The sequence below is a fragment of the Astatotilapia calliptera genome, chromosome 3, assembly GCF_964374335.1.
Source record: "Astatotilapia calliptera chromosome 3, fAstCal68.1, whole genome shotgun sequence".
NCBI lineage: Eukaryota > Metazoa > Chordata > Actinopteri > Cichliformes > Cichlidae > Astatotilapia > Astatotilapia calliptera.
In genome coordinates, this window is record NC_137424.1 from 52401046 (window position 1) to 52420398 (window position 19353).

The window sequence follows — 19353 nt, forward strand, 5'->3', positions numbered from 1 at the left end:
ATTAAGGCGTATAAACACATTCTCAGATTAAAAAACAAAATAGTGGGTTTTGGCTTCTCAGAAATGTTTCAAACCTCAATATTATCCTCCATGTCACAAACCCTCACCCTGCTTTACATGTGATAATGCTTTTCAGCTGTTACAATGTCACATGATAGGCACACATGATTCTCATATATTCACATGTTAGATTTATGTTGTGAAACTTTTCATGTAACTGGGAAGAGAAAACAAAACAAAACTGTTGCACATGTAAAATATAATTCCCTCAGAGCTTTCAACCATATCACATGGCATAGACATGGATTTGACATGCTAAGTTGGTAGTAGTTTACAGTGTAATCCAACACTTTGAGGACTGCTTCGGGGTGAACAGTACAGTTCATTTTCAGGTCACAGCTAATAGCATCAGAGAGGTCAAGAGGTCATGAGGGATTCTTGCGTAAATTTCAACCAAAAACAAAGATTTGTTTAATTCTTCATTTGCAATAAGAGATGAACAAAAGACCTCAATGAGACAGTGACAGAGGAGCTGTTTCTGTAACATGGACAGATCAAATGTGCAGCTTAGCTTGGTCTCATCCCTGCTTCACTACAATAGTCCAAATTGTAACTAAAATTGGACTAACACCAGCCTCCAGGCCTAATCACACTTCCTCATCAGGAACACGGAAGTGCAGCGACAACGGTCATGACATAAACGGACCGTTTTAAAGGGGGAGAGCAGGAAAAATAGGAATTTGACTTTGTTTGCTGCTCCGTGTAGCACAGGATCCCTGCCACTAGCTATCCCACCCTTCCTCATCAACTTTCAGGCCGGACAACAAAACACACCCATTCCACATTTCTGGATCTAACTCGCTGAGGTGACTTTAGGTTCGCTACAGAAGTGCTCCTTGTCTGCTTGTCTCCTGATGGGGGATCAGCCACCGTCTTAAATAACGTGTTGTATGACTACGGCTGTTTGAACGAAATTCAAACAAGAAAATAAAGAAGTGCACAGAGATAACCAAGTCTAAGACAATCATTTCCTTTGTGAAGCCGAGAGACAGGAGTTCCTTTCCCATGAGACCAGAGCTTAATATTGTGTATAAGAAAACAGGAAGCGTAGTGTTTGCCATCCTTTGCAATTCTCCCACAAAGTCGTGCCTCTCATTTTCCTTAATCGTCCACTTGATCAATTCAGGGCGGTACTAAGAAAAGAGGGGGGATCGAGTCCAACAGGTGTACCTTACTCCTCTCTAAAGAGGGTGGCTCGGATGTCTTTGTCAGCTCTTCTCGTGTCAGTCAACTTGTTTTCATTAAGGCCGAATGATGGAGCGATGGAGGAAACAGGATAGGAGCAGGAGTGAGTCTTAGACTCCTCGTTTCTGCTCATACTCTGCTGATGTTTCTGCTCTTTTACATCAAAGGGAAGTACAGTTCAGAGTGGGAGCACCTCTGGTTTCATCTCGGTGAAGAAAAGCAGCACTGATTCCTTTACAGAAACAAGAAAATCAAAAGCAAGCTTGTCTTTTCTTTTGTCTGCCCGTAGGAGGGTATGAAAGCAAAACAGAAACAGAGAGCGAGCCTCTAATCGCTTTTCTCCATCGGTTTGCGTCTCTTCTGTTTCCTCGTTTTATTAGCCAACAAAGGGAGGAAAGAAAAACCAAACATTGAGAGAAGTCCTCTCTCTCTCTCTCTCTCGTTGTCAATCAATTCCACTTTATCCATGTGCTTCCCCCACCCTCATAGGTCAGCATCCAGCTGGCACGTCCGACATGAAGTCGAACTCGTTCTGTCCCAGCCAGAGCTCGGGCAGCTCGTTGGCCCGGTCCAAACCTAGCTCCACCACCAGAGACATGAGGACCTCCTCGTCCACAGGGTCAAAGTCGATAATCCCACCAGCGCTGGAACTTTGGTTGGCCATGCCAATCCCGACACCCATCCCGCCTCCTCCAAGGCCTCCAGACGGTGCCAACAGCTGATTACCCGCTCCCAGCTGCGGGGGTCCAAAGCCTCTTTGAGGCCCTCCAGGCCCAGAGTGTCCGCCAGAGGCACTGGCAAGGTTTTGGTAGTGTGAGTTGAGCTTCTGCAGCTGCATGCTGGCGATGAGGTGCGGCCCCGTTTGCAGACAGAAGGGCTGCGGCTTGGAGAGAGGCGTCGAGGACAGGGCCGATCCACGAGAGGACGCGGGGCCGGTGGATGGGGAAAAGGGCGCCACGGAGGTTTTGGAGGACGGGTAGTGGAGGAGGGAGTTGAGAGGAGAGGTGGAAGAGGAAGAGGAGGAGGAGAGGTCCTTCATTGCAGCGTGGGCGTGGCCAGGAAACAGCAGTGAGGTCATCACAGGGAAAACCCAGAACCTGCAGGAGGGGGGAAAGAAGGAAGAGAGAAGAGGTGTTACGTAATGTCATCAAACTGGGACACGAGGAGGAAGAGATAAGATTGTTAGCTGAGTAGAGGCTCTGATAACCAGTTACATCATAGAGGGAAGATATCAATAATGATAAGACCTCAGTAAGATGGCTGAGACAATTCACGGTAAAACATAGAAAAAAAAATATGAAAAGATGTTCATGAAGAAGCTCTTTATTTGCTAGAAAACATTTAATTTACACTTTAAATTATTCAATTCTTCTTCTTTAACCTATGAAGTTGCATGAAGCAGGTATAACCAGTGTTTAGATAACAAGCAGAAAGTCTGAAGGTTCTCAGTCATCCAGGTCATTGGAGTCTCTTAGTCTCTTAGAACTAAAGATGCTTCTCGGATGAGAGATGAAACGTCTTCAAGAAACTTAAGTCCAGATGCTTTAGACAACAAACAAAAACGTGACTCCTCAACTTCACACACTGGACACACAAAACTATGAAAACTGTTTTCTGAAAACAGTTACAGCACATTAGCAATGCAACCTCGGAGAATATGTACAATACGTTAAACCTACGCACACGCTGCACATCATGCCTCAGTGGGACATTTACAGCCAGAGTTGCTGCTGCTTTAAAGAGGCCCACTCCTTGGCTGTCTCTTTGTGTGATGGAGAGCAGCACGCAGGTGTCTGTCGCTTCATTTTTAGCCCTTTCTCGCTCACGTCCGTCCTTCGCTCTTGTGTAAAAGCAATGCGTCATTACGGCAGCAACAATGGTAAGTTATTAAAGTAAAAGGCAGGAGCTCCTTTTTGTTTGCATTTGGCTGCTGGGTTACTCGCGTCACCACAAATTTTAGTGCAAGGCTCGAAGGGCTGTTGACGCCATGTATGCAGTGAGGCTCCAGGAGTAAATATCCCATTCATATCTTCCATCCTGCATCAGAAAGACAACCTGTCCGGGGTGTACCCCGCCTCTCGCCTGTTGGCAGCCGAGACAGGCTCCAGGCCCCCCGCATCCCTGATAAGGATAAGTGGAAGAGAATGGATGGATCCATAGGGATTTGGAAATGGAGAATGTTCACCTTCAGAGTAAAAGCTGTGAACAGCACTGCAGTCAACATGTTTCAAATGGTGCAACTTCTAATGTGAGAAGGTGGAGAAGTTCAGCCTTCTCCACTTGTGCTGTTACACTTTTTCACAGTTTCACTGCAGCTCGGAGTGTATCTGTGGTCCGTCACTTCCAATCTTATAACAACTACAGCACCAACTAAAGCAACAAGTTGGGGAATACTGGTTTGTGGAATACGTGGACCAGTCTGCAGGCCTGCACGACTAGGGCCTTACTCACGTTATACTACTGGGATCAAACCCTCACAACCACTAACAATCCTACTTTATCATCATGACTGTCACAGTTACACATTAAACGTCATGTGGGTAGTGGTCACGTGTCTGCAAAACCTTACTGTAAAGATTTTCTGAATAGAGAAAACGAATGGGGAAATTCCCTTCCTGAACTAATAATAGCACAGCTAACTTCTGTCTTGAAGAAATGGTTTGGGATGTAGAACCCAGGAAGAACCTACAGACAGCCCTTTCACACCTGTGGTGTTTAGTCAGTTGTCCTCCTTGGTGCGGCTCGTTTGTGCGGATGTGAACACAGTAATCACACTCTGGCACAAAGACCTCGATGCAGTTCCAAATGAAGTCAGCACGGTTCGTTTATTGAATTTGTCAATTTAATCCAATCTTAATCAGACACAACTAAAAGGTGTACCTTGCAAGTTTAAGCTAAACACTTTGCATTCTGGGATGTGTCCCATAGATGTTTAGCACGAGTTAGCAACTAGCCATGAAAGGAAGGTAAATTCTCCAGGTTCTCCAATAGTCTCCAACATCATCTTCTTGTATTTAACTCTGTTGCACCCGCCCCAAACACATCTGGCCAATGAGACTGAACATTCTCACATAGTTTGTAATGATGCATTATGGGTCGTTTTGAGTTTGCTTGTAGCTTTTTCCTGTAGCTTGGTTTGACAGATCAAATCAGATCAACTGATCTGGACCCGAGTAAACAAACTACAGCTTTGTGATACACATCACATACAAAAGTAACTTTGGCGTATTTCCATAAATTTTGACTTAGTCCTTCACCTTTTGGTTTTCATTCATAAATGTCAGACAAACAGCCGCTCTATTAGCCTTCCTTTGTGATGAGTTTTTAAAAGTAAAAGACTGTAGAAGTTCCAGATACCTAAAAACATTTCTTCTCACAATGAGAAATGGATTACTGGGGACACGAGTAACACATGTGACAAATGAGGAAAGGATCACAAACATCCTAAACGGTCAATTAAAAGCGTTTCCTGACAAACATGCAGCCGCTTCAGACCGCAACAACAAAGGCATTGTTGACCCAACAGGCGCGGTAAATCACTGAAGTCACATCTGTCTGGGGAACGCACCATGAGGTGAGGCATGACTGTGTGTGTGTGTGTGTGTGTGAGAGAGAGAGAGACTGATGCCTGCCTTTCCCTCTTGACCTATTGAGCAGCAAATTAACCATGAAAAAGCCTGCAAGGAGAAGGCCTGTGGGTACCTATGGGGTTAGTGAGTGTTTATAGGTGTAGGTGTGTGTGTGTGTGTGTGTGTGTGTGTGTGTGTGTGTGTGTGTGTGTGTGTGTGAGAGAGAGAGAGAGAGAGCCTTTGAGGATCTCAAAGAGTGATTGGCTCATGTGGGAGGATAAATACATATGGGCCCTGAGAAGAGGCCATATGTGCCTGTGACTGTGTGTATGTGCATGAGTGTGAGCAGCAAGAAAAAGTTGCCGAGTTGTGTGGGTAGAGATAAAAAGGGTGAGTGAAATGCAACGTGTGTGTGCAGAGAGACTCCTAAAGGCTCATGTTGTCCCTCAGCTGGTTTATATTACACACAGTTCAAACTGCATGTGTGTCCGCATACACACAATCATGCGGCTATCCTTTGAGTAAGTTAATCGCCTAATGATATGTGCTGATCCACACACACACACACACCTCTCAGCACTGGCTCTTATTTAGCGAGAACATAATTGCTACAGGCAGGCATGCAGCTGCACTCAACTGATAGAGTTAGCACACACACACACACACACACACACACACACACACACACACACACACACACACACACACACACCTGCCATTGACAGCTGTTTGGTATCTTTGTGTGTGTGCGTGCATGTGTGTTCATTATTCATTGACTGATTACTGTCAGGGCCAGACTGCACATGGTGTCTCTGCTCAACAGCTTTCCAGCACACGAGTCCAAAACACACAGACACACACACACACACATACATAAAGGTCTTGCAAAGCTTCTATGTATGGGCTCAAAATGTGGTCATAAATATTTTGTACTTGTAAATTGGTTTTGTACTTGTAAATCAGGATTTATATGTGTAAAAAAAAAAAAAAAAAAAAAAAAAAAAATTGTGTGTGCGTAAAAAAAGATTTGTGTGTGGACTTAGCCAAAAAAAAAAAACAACCCCTGCGAGTTACAAGTACGAATTTTGACCCCATTTTTCTTCCTTTCATCTGATTGGTCAATGTCGTGTCAATCACAAATGTAACAATCCAATCAGAGAACAGATGGGTTTGGCTGTCAGAGGGGCGCTTTTTTGAACATGCCAACCCAGCGTTTTCCTTAATCACCACGAAGGAAAACAGTCTGTGGTCGTCCGAGTTTGGTGATTTTTGTGTCACAGGTCTACGTGTTTAATACAGGGACTTCCACAGCCTTTTCAACAGCGCTGCGGGGTGGGGGCGGGCAGTGTTTTGGAAATGACAGTCTTCATTACAAAGCTGTCTTCGTTATGAATTAGCATAGATGTTTTTAACATTTGAAGAACTAGCAAAAAAAAAAAAAACTCTTGTAGAGGACATAAAGTCAGAGATAGAAACGACAAGGAGCAGGTGCATCTAGTAAAGGTAGAGCTGCTGCAAAAACCCACAGAGCCCAGCAGCCAGCGCAACAAATTCTGGATCTTTTGCTTTTAGTTAGCAGTTAGCATTAGCAGCACATCCTGCATCCGATGTGAAAGGACTTTTATGCTGCGCACATTTATGCTGCACACTGTGACTCACAGTAACTTTGTGTTAAACTAATCCTAAAGTAATAATGGTATTTCTAACCACTGATATACCACAACTTTATCCTTTCAACAGCTACTGAAAGTTAGGGGACCTAGCTGCTATCGGATATTTATATAGAGACCCTCCAGCTTCAAACTGTATTACCCTTCAAGGACCAGTTCAAAAAAGCGCCCCTCCGACAGCCAAACCCATCTGTTCTCTGATTGGATTGTTACATTTGTGATTGACATGACATTGGTCAATCAGATAAAAGGAAGAAAAATAGTGTCAAAATTCGTACTTGTAACTTGCAGGGTTTTTTTTTTTGGCTAAGTCCACACACAAATCTTTGTTACGCACACACAAATTCTTTTTACATATACGAAACTGATTTACAAGTACAAAATATTTATGACCACATTTTGAGCCCATTTCTATAATACATACATTTTAAACTTTATATGGTAAAACCAGCCTTAATAACAATTTTTGGCTTTGATATAGACTCCAGTGTTAAAGTGCTCCACTTTAGAGCATTAAAAAACAAACAAACAAAAAAACAACAACAAAATTTAGCAGTCTGTACCTGTGCTAGTACAACTACATGATCCTTGATGACAAAACAAAATGATGGTTGTACAGTAGCCACCTAATGCTACGTAAGCATTAGCGTTTAAAATTACATTTAATCAGTGAACAGTCTGGAGTGTTCTCTCCTCCAGAAGGAGTACGGCTCAGACTAACTTGCATTCTTTTTAAATTGCCAGCAAGGGGCGGTGCCTCTAGTTGCGACTTCAGGTTTACTTGCTGCATGTAAGGATGTACTGTGTGAGTCTTTATTCAGTCCAAGTGACATCATTGAGAAGCAATATAGATTAAAACATGCTTTTATACCACTGTTAACAACTGCAACAGCATCAATAATTACAATAATAGCACTACTACCACCATTATTAACTTTCACCACTAATACCACCACTACACTTTATTTTTTATTCATACCCCCACCACTACTATTTATACCACTATCACCATGACTACCTGCTACTACTGATACCACAACTACTGCTACTCCTACTGGCAACAACCACCCTTCTCCCCCATCACCATTACGAATAACCAAACCACTACCACCAACACCAAACATTATTATTGATCATAATGTTACAAAGAAGAAAATTATAATAAAGGCAAACCAATAAACAGAATAGCCCTATCTGCTCCCTTCTTTTATCAAATGCATCACTTTCTCCACGAGCTTCTCTATAAACACTTTCCTGATGATTTTATGGGCTTGATTGCTTCTTTCAGGTCATCTTGAATAAAACATGGAGGTAACTTTGCAATTTACAGTCATTATTAGAGTCAGAAAGGAGGATTATCCAGGGCTGAGGACCTGTCAGTCACTAGTTGTTAGCCGATAAGTGCCATTAGTTTCCTCACTCATCATGTACGGTTTTACAAAAGGACCTTACAGAAGGGCAAACTGTGACGTCACGTCCTACGTCTATGATCAAAAACCAATGAAACAAGTCAAACCACCATTGCAGCACAAGTTGCTTCTCTGAGACACATAAGTCAGATATAATAAACCTCAGAAAAATCACAAATTAAAACACATGGAAGAATCTTAACAGCAAACAGAGTGTTAGAAGCATTAAAGTCTTATTCTGAGGTACAATCAGCAGATCTGTTCCATGCTTTTTAAATCAGATTTTACCAGTGATGCTATTTCTGACTTTTTTCTTTTACATTTTGGTAACCACAGAGATTGAAATGAATAAATTCAAATAACACTTCAAAAATAACTTCCCAGGTAAGCGCCTGGAGATTATGGCCACCGTGTGGAGAGACTTCTCCGGTGTCCATTAAGCTCCGACTACATCTGGAGTGGCCATCCTTGCCTTTTGTTGCCAGCACAGTTATCGTCTCGTTCCCCTCGATCAGCTTCAGTCTTAATTGACGTTGAAGGGGCTTAATCACATCTTAAACGTTGCTCCCCAAACAAGGAGCAGAGAACACACACAAAAAAAAAAAAAATTACAGATGCTGCCACATGTGCAGAAACCCAACATGTTTTATGCAGGCCGACTTCTGCTGACCTGATGTGCCAAATTGTTTGTTACATGGAGCCATCTGGGAAGTGCTCCATGGAAGCTGGTGCATATGAGATACTTTGTAGGTCATTAAATGAACCTCTGTGTACTGAGGACTGAACTGAACCAATCAGATGAATGAACAACACTTTGAAGAGAGCAACAACAAGGAAAAGCTAGCTAAAAAAGAAGAAAACAAACCAAAAGAAAATCACAGCACAGTTGTTATGATGATGGGAGCTATCCAGAAAAGCCACAATCAGGCTGTAAATGTGGTTTTAAATGCTATAACGTTACAATCGGAGTCTATGGGGATTGACTCATTTTTTTGGAAGCAGGCTCAAGTGGCCACTAGAGGAAGTGCAGGTTTGGGGTTTTTTTGCTTCATTTTTTATTAATGAGGAAATAAAGTGAATGTATTCTTCAACAACCTCCTTCAACATTGATTATCAAAGCTGCCTGCTGGATAACTTTTCAGTTTGCAGTCAGTTGTATTGAACTTGACACTCGTTCCTCACTACATTTTCTAAATCCAACATCCCAGAGCTCTGTTATTGTTTTTTTTCTCTTTTTAGATATTTTTAAAAAGCTGGTTTCTGGTATCTGTTTGGGAAAATCTGTGTATTTAATTTCTGGGCTGAGCTTCTTTGGGTGTAAAACAGAAACTTCCTTCCTTAACGGCTTGTTTCGGTTTAAATCATCACAGACCTCGTGGTTTACACGTGCCACATATCAGAAATTGTGGGTATTTAAGCTGCCAGATGCAGTCAGAGATGAGACGGGGAGGCATAAAAGCCAAATAAAAGAAGATGAAGCTTCTTTGTTCTTGGTTTTAAAAGCAAAAATAAGGATTTTACATTGAGTTGGGAGACTTCTGCTAAAAGTGATGAATATGACTTGTTTGTCCTCTGCTAGTGCCTTCTGTTTCAGTCAGATGCGAGGATGAAGCGGGAGGGCCGGGGTTAGGAAGGATGCAGTGTGTGAAACGGCTGGACGAGGGCCAGTATTTTTTTTTCCTGTTCACAGCTGACCGGGGCTCATTGTGTTCTCCCACAGCTTTTTATGAGATTGGTGAAATCAGCCCTGGCTTCTTGTTTCCCTGTAAATTCTTTCATTAGCAATCCAGGCTCCTGTGTTGGCTTGCAGAGTGGCTCCTGTTTGTTTTAATTAGAAGCAAGGAAAGTCTGCTCTCCCTCGAAACTGACAACAACACAGTTTTCAAGCACAAAAACATCAAGAAATTATGAGAACTGAGCATTCTGATATCTTTGCGTGGCACCTTTTGTTTTCCTGGAAAGTTGAATTTTAAATTAAATGAGCAAATCCTCTGAAAGGGGTCCATTTTTGGAAGCTTTTATTTTGAAATTGACTGTCCAGCAAGTAATCAATTAAAAAATTAGCTTCCAGCACTAGTTAAAGTTAGAGTTGGATGTCTCGAGACCGGTCTTGGTCTTGACAGACTTTGGTCTTGGTCTTGTCTTAGTCTCGGATCCCTCGATCTTGTCTTGGTGTCTCGGTCTTGCTTTCTCAGATCAACATAGTGGTCGGGAGATTTGGAATCAACAGTATCCATGACACACAACGTAACGTTCGATAATGTGTCATGCGCAAAAGCATCAGCTCTAAGAGCCGTGCTTAGAGAGTGCTTTGTAGTGAATCAGAAGAGTCGACTCCCATTGAGCGAGAGCCGGCTCCTCACTTGATTTCCTTTCGCTGCTCAGCTCTCACACAGTGGCTCAGCTATGCTCCAATCCCTCCATATTGTGGCCAATCACATGCGAGGATATAGGATAATATCATTGTGTAAAAAACAGAGAGGGTGAGAGACGCAACAGTCAAGTGGAGTGTGCGTCTGTCCTCTCAGTAAGTGAGTGAGACAGCAGACAGCGGTGAGGAGGGCTGTGCGAGTGTATCACAAAAACACATAAATATGCCTGACACCTGTAAACGAATCAGCAAAAAAGTCTTTAAACTGCAGGTTTAAAGACTTTTTTTGTCTCGGTCTCGACTTTGTCTTGACTCGGTCTGTCTTGGTTTCGTCTTGGTCTCGATACCCTCTGGTCTTGGTATTGTCTTAGTCTTGGTTTAGGTGGTCTTGACTACAAGTCTAGTTAAAGTACCAATAAAGTGACTAGTTGACTACATTTACTCCCCATAACCTTTACATAGGTCTTAATTTCTCATTTGTATCCTAACATATGTACGTGTGCATTCATATTGTGAGTATTTATATAGATGTACATAATCTACATACTGTAAATACCATATACTCCATTTCTGTACCAGTATGTTTTCTCCACTATGGCAATAAGACAAATTTGACAATGAACATAATTCGGATTTTGATCCACTGTTTATGAGGAAGACTGTAAACACTTCCCACAATTTAAGTGATTTTGTCCAAGTTGGAATGACAGGATAAGCTTTTCCAAATAATTTCCTGCCACTGATTTAAACTGACAGCTAAAGTGGAGAGCAGGGGCAGAGCTGCAGTTGGGAAGCTTGCAACTTCATTAAAAGTACTCTGGTTCCACAGACCTGACACCCCGTTGATCTGAAGCTTTCCCTCCAAAAACAAAAAGTCAGGGAGTGTAAAGTCCACATGTGATCAGAATATTGCAGCAGTGCTGTGATGTATCACCAAACCACCAACTCACAAGGGTTTCAATTACACAATTAAGCCCTGAAGAGCAAAACTGAAACGTCTGTCTCCGTCTCACACACACCATATGGTGCCCACTTCCCTCCGTCCCCAGCCTGACTGGTCACTCCTTTTAATTACCTTCACACTGAGGGTAGTTAATGAGAAGCCAATTAAAAAGACCGACTTAAAAAGGAGAGAGCAGCAGCTCAAAGTCGCCCAAGTTATCCATTAAAATAAATGTAAAAAAAAAACAACAAAAAACTTCACTGCACTTGTGCCTGAAAAGGCTCCAGCTGCGGGCAGAAACCGCTTGACCTCATTTTAAAAGTGTTAAGCAAACACCGGAGAAGAGAGAAGGAAACTTTCCGCAGGATTTAGCGCACACTGACGGCTGCGGTCACAGCGCAAAACAGCGCAACGGAGTAGATGATGGACCCACCTGTGAGGAAAAGCCGCCGTCCCGTGCAGGCTGGAGAGCAAAAAGCAGACTTAAATGAAAGTGGGAGAGAAAAGTAGACTTAAAGAGCCGAGTCCGTACAGTCCGTAGCGCTGGGAATAAAAGCCGGTTGGTACCGATTTCAGAGAGAAGCTGAGAGCTGCTCAGGTCCGCTGATACGCGCACAGAGACGTCGGAGGGTTTGTCCGCTCCTCAGCGAGCGCGCTGCTGAATAAAAAGCATTTTGTGCTTCTCTTCTCACCGACCAGCCCCGGTGTGTGTGTGTGTGTGATATCTGCAAACCACGGACTGGATTCATACTGGATCCGGATCATGGAGCCGCTGAAGAGGCTTTAAATCTCAGTATAACCACGGGTCACATCACAGGGGCCATATGTTAGTCACACACTGACCGAGATTATTAGCTACTTTATACAGGAATTTCTTTATTTATTATGTCAACATATAAGTATTTCTTCCTTTAATATTTTTATAAACATATATTTATGATATATATAATTTCTTTTATAGTATTTTAAAAATCTATTATTAAAATCTGAGGCCCTGTTAATGTTCCTGTAATTCTTCCAATATCTATAACAGTTTAAATCTAAATATTCTGAGATGATGTTAATTTCATGCAAACTACAGTGCACAGATTAATGGTTTTTCTGCATATGTGTCTCACTGAGATATGTTTCTGATCACCAGAGTAAACATAAAACACGGTTTTAAAATTATATTTCATTTATTAAGGGGAAAAACCTACTTGTGAAAAAGTAATTGCCCCGCTGAGTCCCATTAGATCTGGCATAAAACTAACATAAATAAAAACAGACTTAAAAAAAATCGAACAACCTTATTTTACAATACAAAACACAATTTTAAAAGATGTCCCCCTCTCTCTGTACCGTCCTTCACTACATCCACGGATCTCCTCTATGGTCTTCTTCTTGCTTCGACACCCTTTCTGCAGTATATCCACCATCCCTAATCTGCGGATGTCCAAACCACCTCAGCCTCGCCTCTCTAACTTTGTCTCCAACTGAGACAAACTACTCGTTTCCTGTCCATTCTGGTTGCTCCCAATTAAAATCTGAGCATCCTCAGCTTGTCTTTTTGTCAGAGCCAAACCACATGTATCGCTCCAGGTCTCACTGCCATCTTATGAACCTTTCCTTTCACTCTTGTTGTCACAAATCACCTCTGACACTTGCCTCCTGTCATTATTAGGATCCCGGTCCGGCTGAGTCAGGCCTCCAGAGTTTGGGAGCTGCTGCTGTGCTGGGCAGATGTTGCTCATTCTGAAGCAAACACCATCAAGAATCAAATGGACCATTTCAGGGCCCTCTGTCTTTGTCTGTGTCACTCAGCCACAATCAGAGAGGGAGAGAGGGGTTGGTGGTCTGTGGATGATTTGCATAACTCCATGTTCTCACTGGAGATGTCTTCATGTCATTGAAGATTGGGTAGCTGCAGGTTGGAGCAGCAGAAACACTTGAGTTTAAGAGTTTGAGGCTCATAAATGGGGTTTTATGTAAGAGCTTTTAAAGTGGAAGGACATGTGTGAGAGTCCCAGTATGAGCCCACTGAAACCAGTCATAAAAATCATGGCATTTGTTGTTTTATTGCCCTCTTATACTTGAGGGGCTGAAATTTTGATATATCAAGTTATCTTTGGTTAACTACTTTTTAAATATTTAACAGTTCTTCCAGCTTCTATCTTCATCCATTCCAATTAGAAATCAATCAAATTCATGCATCCTTTACACTCAGACCACCCTGCTGAACATCAGGCATCAGCACTGACTGATTGATTCAAAAGTTTGTCTCCAAGCGGAGTTTGAATTTAACACCAAAAATCAGGTTTTCTTCTTCTCCGAACTACTTCAGCTTCCCTTATTCACAGAGGGACAAACAAAGGCTGTTTTGGGAAAAGAAAAGCCTCTCTCCCTCCTCCAACGTCAGCTAAAAAGAAAAGAGAAAGCCGGGCCTGTCACCACAACAGTCTGCTGGGAGGGAGGACGTCATTACACGCCAACAACGCACGACGACGGCGGCGGTCAAGTGCCACGCGCTCGGCCTCTCTTCCGTTAAGCAGATAAAAGGTGGCATCTGTCTTTATTGTGCGAGTAAATCCCCTCCGCCATTGACCGCAGACACTTCACATGTTGATGAGGAGGAGGACGTATAGATAGGAGGCCCCCCGTCCGCTTTGTTCACCTCCCTCTTTGGGGAGACGTTATGCAAATCCAACAAACCGTTTGTGATTTCCATCTTAGCTGACAAATAATTGAGGTGCTTTGGTTAGATGGGGTTATTTTTCTACTCCAGGGTTTTTGGATCTTACCTAAAAGCTGATAAAAACTTTTTTCTCATCAGGAAGAAACTGGAATGTTTTGGAGACCTTCCAAAGGTCAACAAGGCTCTGTAGAACTTATGCAAATATTTAATGCAACTGACGAGCCTCTTACTCAACAAGCGAAAGAAAGAAACAAAGGAGGAAGAGGAAGGCTGAGGCTTTGTCTTATCATAACTAATCAGCAGCCGGGGGTGAAATGATACTCTATTCAAAGCACTGAGGAGGGGCCCGCCTGCTGATTTGCATGAAATTCGTTGGGAGAGTTTTAAAGGTGTGTTCACTGCAGGCCATAACAGGAAGCAATCCCATAAATCAATCACCAAGGTTTACTCAGCATTACACAGTGTACACAGAGGGAATAAAAACACTTTTTGAGGTTTAATAGAAACTCCGATTGAGCGTAACTAAATGCAAAAACCTGAGTCCACTTATTCCACTTCCATGTTGGAAAAAAATACATCTGCATGGGTCTGGAGGAAGACGAGTTTCATCCAAGAGCAAATTACAGATGAATCCTGGAAATAAAGCCTCTGTTTTTGCCATAATGCAGAGGATAAGTTTTCCTTCACAGATGCACGTTGCATCACGTGGATACGGGATTTTAAAATGACGGGAAATCTCCATCATTTAGTGCCAAGGCGGTTTAGATTCCATTCTGCATGCGGGCAAAAGTTACGTAACGTTTCCTGTTCAGTGACTCTGGCCTGCTTGCTTCCATAAAACTCTTCGATACTGATATTTAATGTCTCCTGGTTTGACCACTTACATTGGAGGAAGAAGGTTCATCGGCCCAATTAACTGTGTCGCCATACTGTGACTTGGACTTTGTTCCCAGCTGGGGTCTTTCTGTATTGAGTTCAGATGTTCTACTCCCACAGTCCAAAGGCATGCATGTTAGGTGGGTGTGGGTGTGTTGTCAGACGCATAAGCCAAACTCCGCACCAGGAACTTGGTTGATGATTAAGAGACTAAAGGGTTAGGTTAGGGTGGTTGTGGCTCAGGAGGTCGAACAAGTCATCTATTAATTGGATGGTTGGTGGTTTGATCCCTTGCTGCTCGCCAAAGTATCCTTGGGAAAGATACTGAACGCTGAGTTGCTCTCTGATGTGTTCATCAGAGTATGAATATTAGATAGAAGGCACACAGACAAGGGAAAAAGTGCTTGAATGAATAGGTGAGTTTTTCCTGGGAATGCATGCCATGCTGCCATGAGTTTTTTAGACAGCAGACGGAGTGTTTAGTTATCAGCCAATACTGGCAGTGCACCAACACATATATCTGCTAATTAGTGCAAAGCAACATACTAAAAAAAATTCATATTTTACTCACCACTCAGATAATCTATTAAAATGCTCCATCAGGCCATCACGTGGCCACTAGAGAAACTGCAGTTTTTGGCAGCTCCAACATGGCTCCATTCACCAAACCCAAAAGCGGCAGGTTAGACGATGTATTCGATATCCCCGTGTTGGTGTTGTTCCTGCATCCTCATCATAATGTCGGTCCATGATCAACATTTCAAATGATCAATTACGTTGCTGTGATGTCATAGCTTTGGAATGTGGATGGAAAACACCCAACATTGTCATGATGATGCAGGGAAGCCAACATGAGGATATCCGATCGTGGTGCTTAGACAGTCCCAACTATTTTATCCAGTGACTGGTCACATGTTTTAATGTGAGGAAAGCTCATTTTGTGAAGGGTGGTGACTCTTTGTAAGAACAAGGGCTTTGCTGATCAGCCCCCAAAGAGCCAATCACCAGAGGAAAAATCAAACATATACAACATATGAGAAAAATCCTAAAATCCACCACAGTGAAGACCCGGTATGTGCACCAGTTCGATTCAGTTCTAACCAACACTCGTGGAGGGGTAGCTGTTCTTGTGAGTTGTGGACAGAGGGACGAGGAACACTTTAGCATGAGTTTGTTGGTCCTTCGCCTGGATGAACCAAAAATGTTCCAATACAACTGTGGCATTAAACACACGTGACGCCTGTGTCTCCACATTGAACTCCAACTGGACAACTTCACAGATATGTAGAGAAAATATCTGGCTCTCCAATCGTTCTGTTGGAATGTCTTTTGAGGTTTTTAGATGCAAAATTTGCATCTCGGGATAAAATGATCAGCTGTCATGCTCAGGATCCTATATTGTTTAGGATAAGAGGACACTGAGATAGGACATGTAGGTTAACTCTTAAACTCAACTTCCAAAAGCCTCATTTCTTACCTCCCTTCAACACACAATCCAATATTTTTAAAACCTTTCTTTTCCCATCACCTTGAAACCAGTTGCGGCAGATGGCTGCCCCTCCCTGAACCTGGTAATGCATGACGTTTCCTTTCCACTGTCACTAAGTGCTTGCTCATAGATGGTTACATGATTGTTGGGGGTCCTTTCTAATATTGCAGGGTCTTTACAATATAAAGCACCATGGGGTGACTGTTGTTGTGATTTGGTGCTATATATGGTAAATGGACTGGTTCTTATATAACGCTTTTCTACTTTACCTGAGTATAACTAATATTTACACATGTTCACACTCCGATGGATGCTTTGGAGAGCAACATGAGGTTAGTATTTGGCATAAAGACAAGAGCAGTCAGGAAACCACCAACCTTTCAATAGCTGCTCTACAGCCACCCCCTAAATAAAATTGAATTGAGTTGAATTGAATTTTGGTACTTTACAAAAGCCTGGCTGTGCAGAATAAACAATAAAACTGAAAACATAAAATCAAGTGTTTGTTCAGAATGAGGACATGGGAAAGTTTGGGTTTCTAATACTCAGATTTAAAAACAACAAAACACTGGAGTCCAGGATGTTCATCACTTTAAAAGGTTTTTGGAGTTTTTCCATTTTTTTGGCTGCAAACCTCAACAATAAACAAGCAGAAGGTCCAGCTTTCTCCTAAAATAAGAACTCCAGAAGAAGTCCAGGAATTCTAGCGGTGCCACGAATCCTCCCGAGGGCCTCCGAGCTTTTCTAATTTGACTTCGTGGAGCAGAAAAAACACACAAGTCTCTCATGTCCCTCATGTTTACAGCCAGAGCCTGGTATCGCGTAAACCCCTCTCCCCTCTGCCTTTATGAGATAGAATTTCAATCGTCTCTGCTTTTCCGAACTCGTAAACGGTGTAATGAGTTTCATTTGCTTCGGCTACGTGGGGCTCAAACCGCCACGGTGACCGCAGCAGTGTTCATAAAGATCACAGGGAATCCTCTCACACACACTCGGTGCTCACTTCTGCTCAGCACATGCCAGCTCTGCCTGGTGACTCCTACATTTGGTGTGAATTTCCAGGCCATTAATTTAGGGAACATCACTTCTAAAGGAAACTGCCCCGACATTTGTGGTTCCTCTTTCAAACGCTCTCCATTAAAGCCTCTATTAACCAGCCCGCACTGCATAAATCACTGCTTAAAACGGCGCAGCGACACATGACAACAACATGCGCTCCCGGCTTTTATTTCTACAAACGTCTGCGGTGAGCATGGCAAAACACAGGAGAACAGGGGTGGAAAAAACAAAACAAATTTGTTTCAATTCTTGACTTTTCAAAACAGTTATTGCTGATTCTTTAAAAGTAAATGAAGGAACAATTAAAAACACTGCTTTAAATAAGAGCATTAAACACATTATGTTAGAAAGTGGCTAATGAGGGATTTGAAGGCCTATGTGTTGATGTTGCCATTGTTACACTAGTTTGACAAACTTTTTTTTTAAATAAAGCTCCATTTGTGAGGCTTTTTTGGAACTTTCAGTCGCATCCTGCAGCAGGAAAACACAACATGCAGTTAACAAGCAAGTTGGCGTGCTGTGAGCAAGTATTTACATGTAAAAATATGATTTCTGTGGTTAAGAACCAGCTTGTCAAATGTGAGTTTAATGAGCTCCAGAATAAACTGGTGAAATTTGCCAACGTTATCCCAGAAGTTACATCCTGTTTACCTTTGGTTACTCAACACTAGTTTAGCACCCCAGATGAGGATCGTAGGAAGGCTCCATTTAACTGATGTAAATAAACTCACTCTGGTCTAATCTTCCAAGCTTTTCATCAAGCTTGTGCCTCGGTTTCAGTAGGTGGATTTAAGGATTTTGGTCATCGTGTAGTTTGACGTGCAGTGGTTAAACTGTGCAGTATAACTCTGCCACATCACTAATAGCACGTTACACATGGAAACACTCAGGCTTGTATTTTTGGAAGTGTTTTGGCATCTTAAAGAAGTCTATACATTTACTTTGTGAAGTATGTGTGTCTGTTAAAACTATGGCTGATTTAAAGGGAGGAGCAGGTAAGATCATTCATCATGTTTGTTTGGTTTTTTTTTTGTTTTTTTTAAAATACAGGAACAGTTATTGTGTAACTCTAGGCACAATTATTGTACATGGTGGTTTTCATGTTTGTTTAGCAAAGACCAGCAGAGAATACAGTTTTGATGAATATTTATGTACTCTTCTAATCATTGCAGAATAAATCTATTGTGACTTTTAAGAGGGTGTGGGAGAGGATAAAAAAAAACCTCACCAAGCACAGACTTGTCATCAACAGTCAGCTTGTAATGCATCAGGACACATTTTACACTACAAAAGATATGTGGACTCCTAAACGTCAGCGAGTGGGTCGAGTATTTGGATCACAGTTAGGTGTTAATCTCTGAAGCTTAAAAATGAAGCCAAATCCAAATTCTGCAGTTCCCCTAATGGCCACTAAAGGCTGGCTCCAAAAGGGAGGCAATCTCCACAGATGTCCATGTTAAAAACTTTACAGCAGAAATAAATATTAGTCTAGTTCAAGTCTAGTTGTTTTAGGTCTCTTTATTCAATTGCTCTGTGCAGAAACAGTTTTTTTCTTCACTGCAATCTCGGCGTGACCGCAGCAATATGATAGCGACCAAATAAAAGAGGTTTTTGGTACAGCAACCAGCTAGCAACCACTTGCCAACCAGTTGGAGAAAACCAATTTTCCATCATGTCGCAGGAGGAAGCTCTCATATCACTTAATCCAGGTAAGACAGGTAGATGAAGGTATTTCAGGTGTTTTGTTAGTTGGACAAAAGGCACACATTTTAAACACAATTTTGATTTTAAAAGTGTTAAATCAACAGGAGCTTGATTTAGGCTTTTGGGTCCTTTTTTATCAGGTTGCCAACTGGTCTCCGATGATCACAATGATTCCTAGTGGTCATTTCCGCTTCTATTTAGTTCTGTCACTATACAAATACAGACCATTTGCCATCTGTCAACTTGTTTCTAACACATTTTTTAAGCGGAGTTATCATGCCACAAAGGGTTGAACTTATTAGATGTGGCTGCCAGTATGAAACCATTTTCACAAAAGACGCCAA

At 42.2% G+C, this 19353-nt stretch overlaps 1 protein-coding gene across 1 annotated transcript; it reads right to left on the reverse strand.

Annotated features, from left to right (window-relative positions):
• Nucleotides 1–1264: 1264 nt before the first annotated feature.
• cited1 (Cbp/p300-interacting transactivator, with Glu/Asp-rich carboxy-terminal domain, 1) lies at nucleotides 1265–11878 on the reverse strand. Its single transcript, XM_026162562.2, has 2 exons — nucleotides 11641–11878; nucleotides 1265–2342 (listed from the first exon to the last, which is right to left on the reverse strand). The coding sequence occupies exon 2, from the start codon at nucleotides 2321–2323 to the stop codon at nucleotides 1736–1738; it is 588 nt and encodes a 195-aa protein (XP_026018347.1). The 5' UTR covers nucleotides 2324–2342; nucleotides 11641–11878; the 3' UTR covers nucleotides 1265–1735.
• Nucleotides 11879–19353: the final 7475 nt, after the last annotated feature.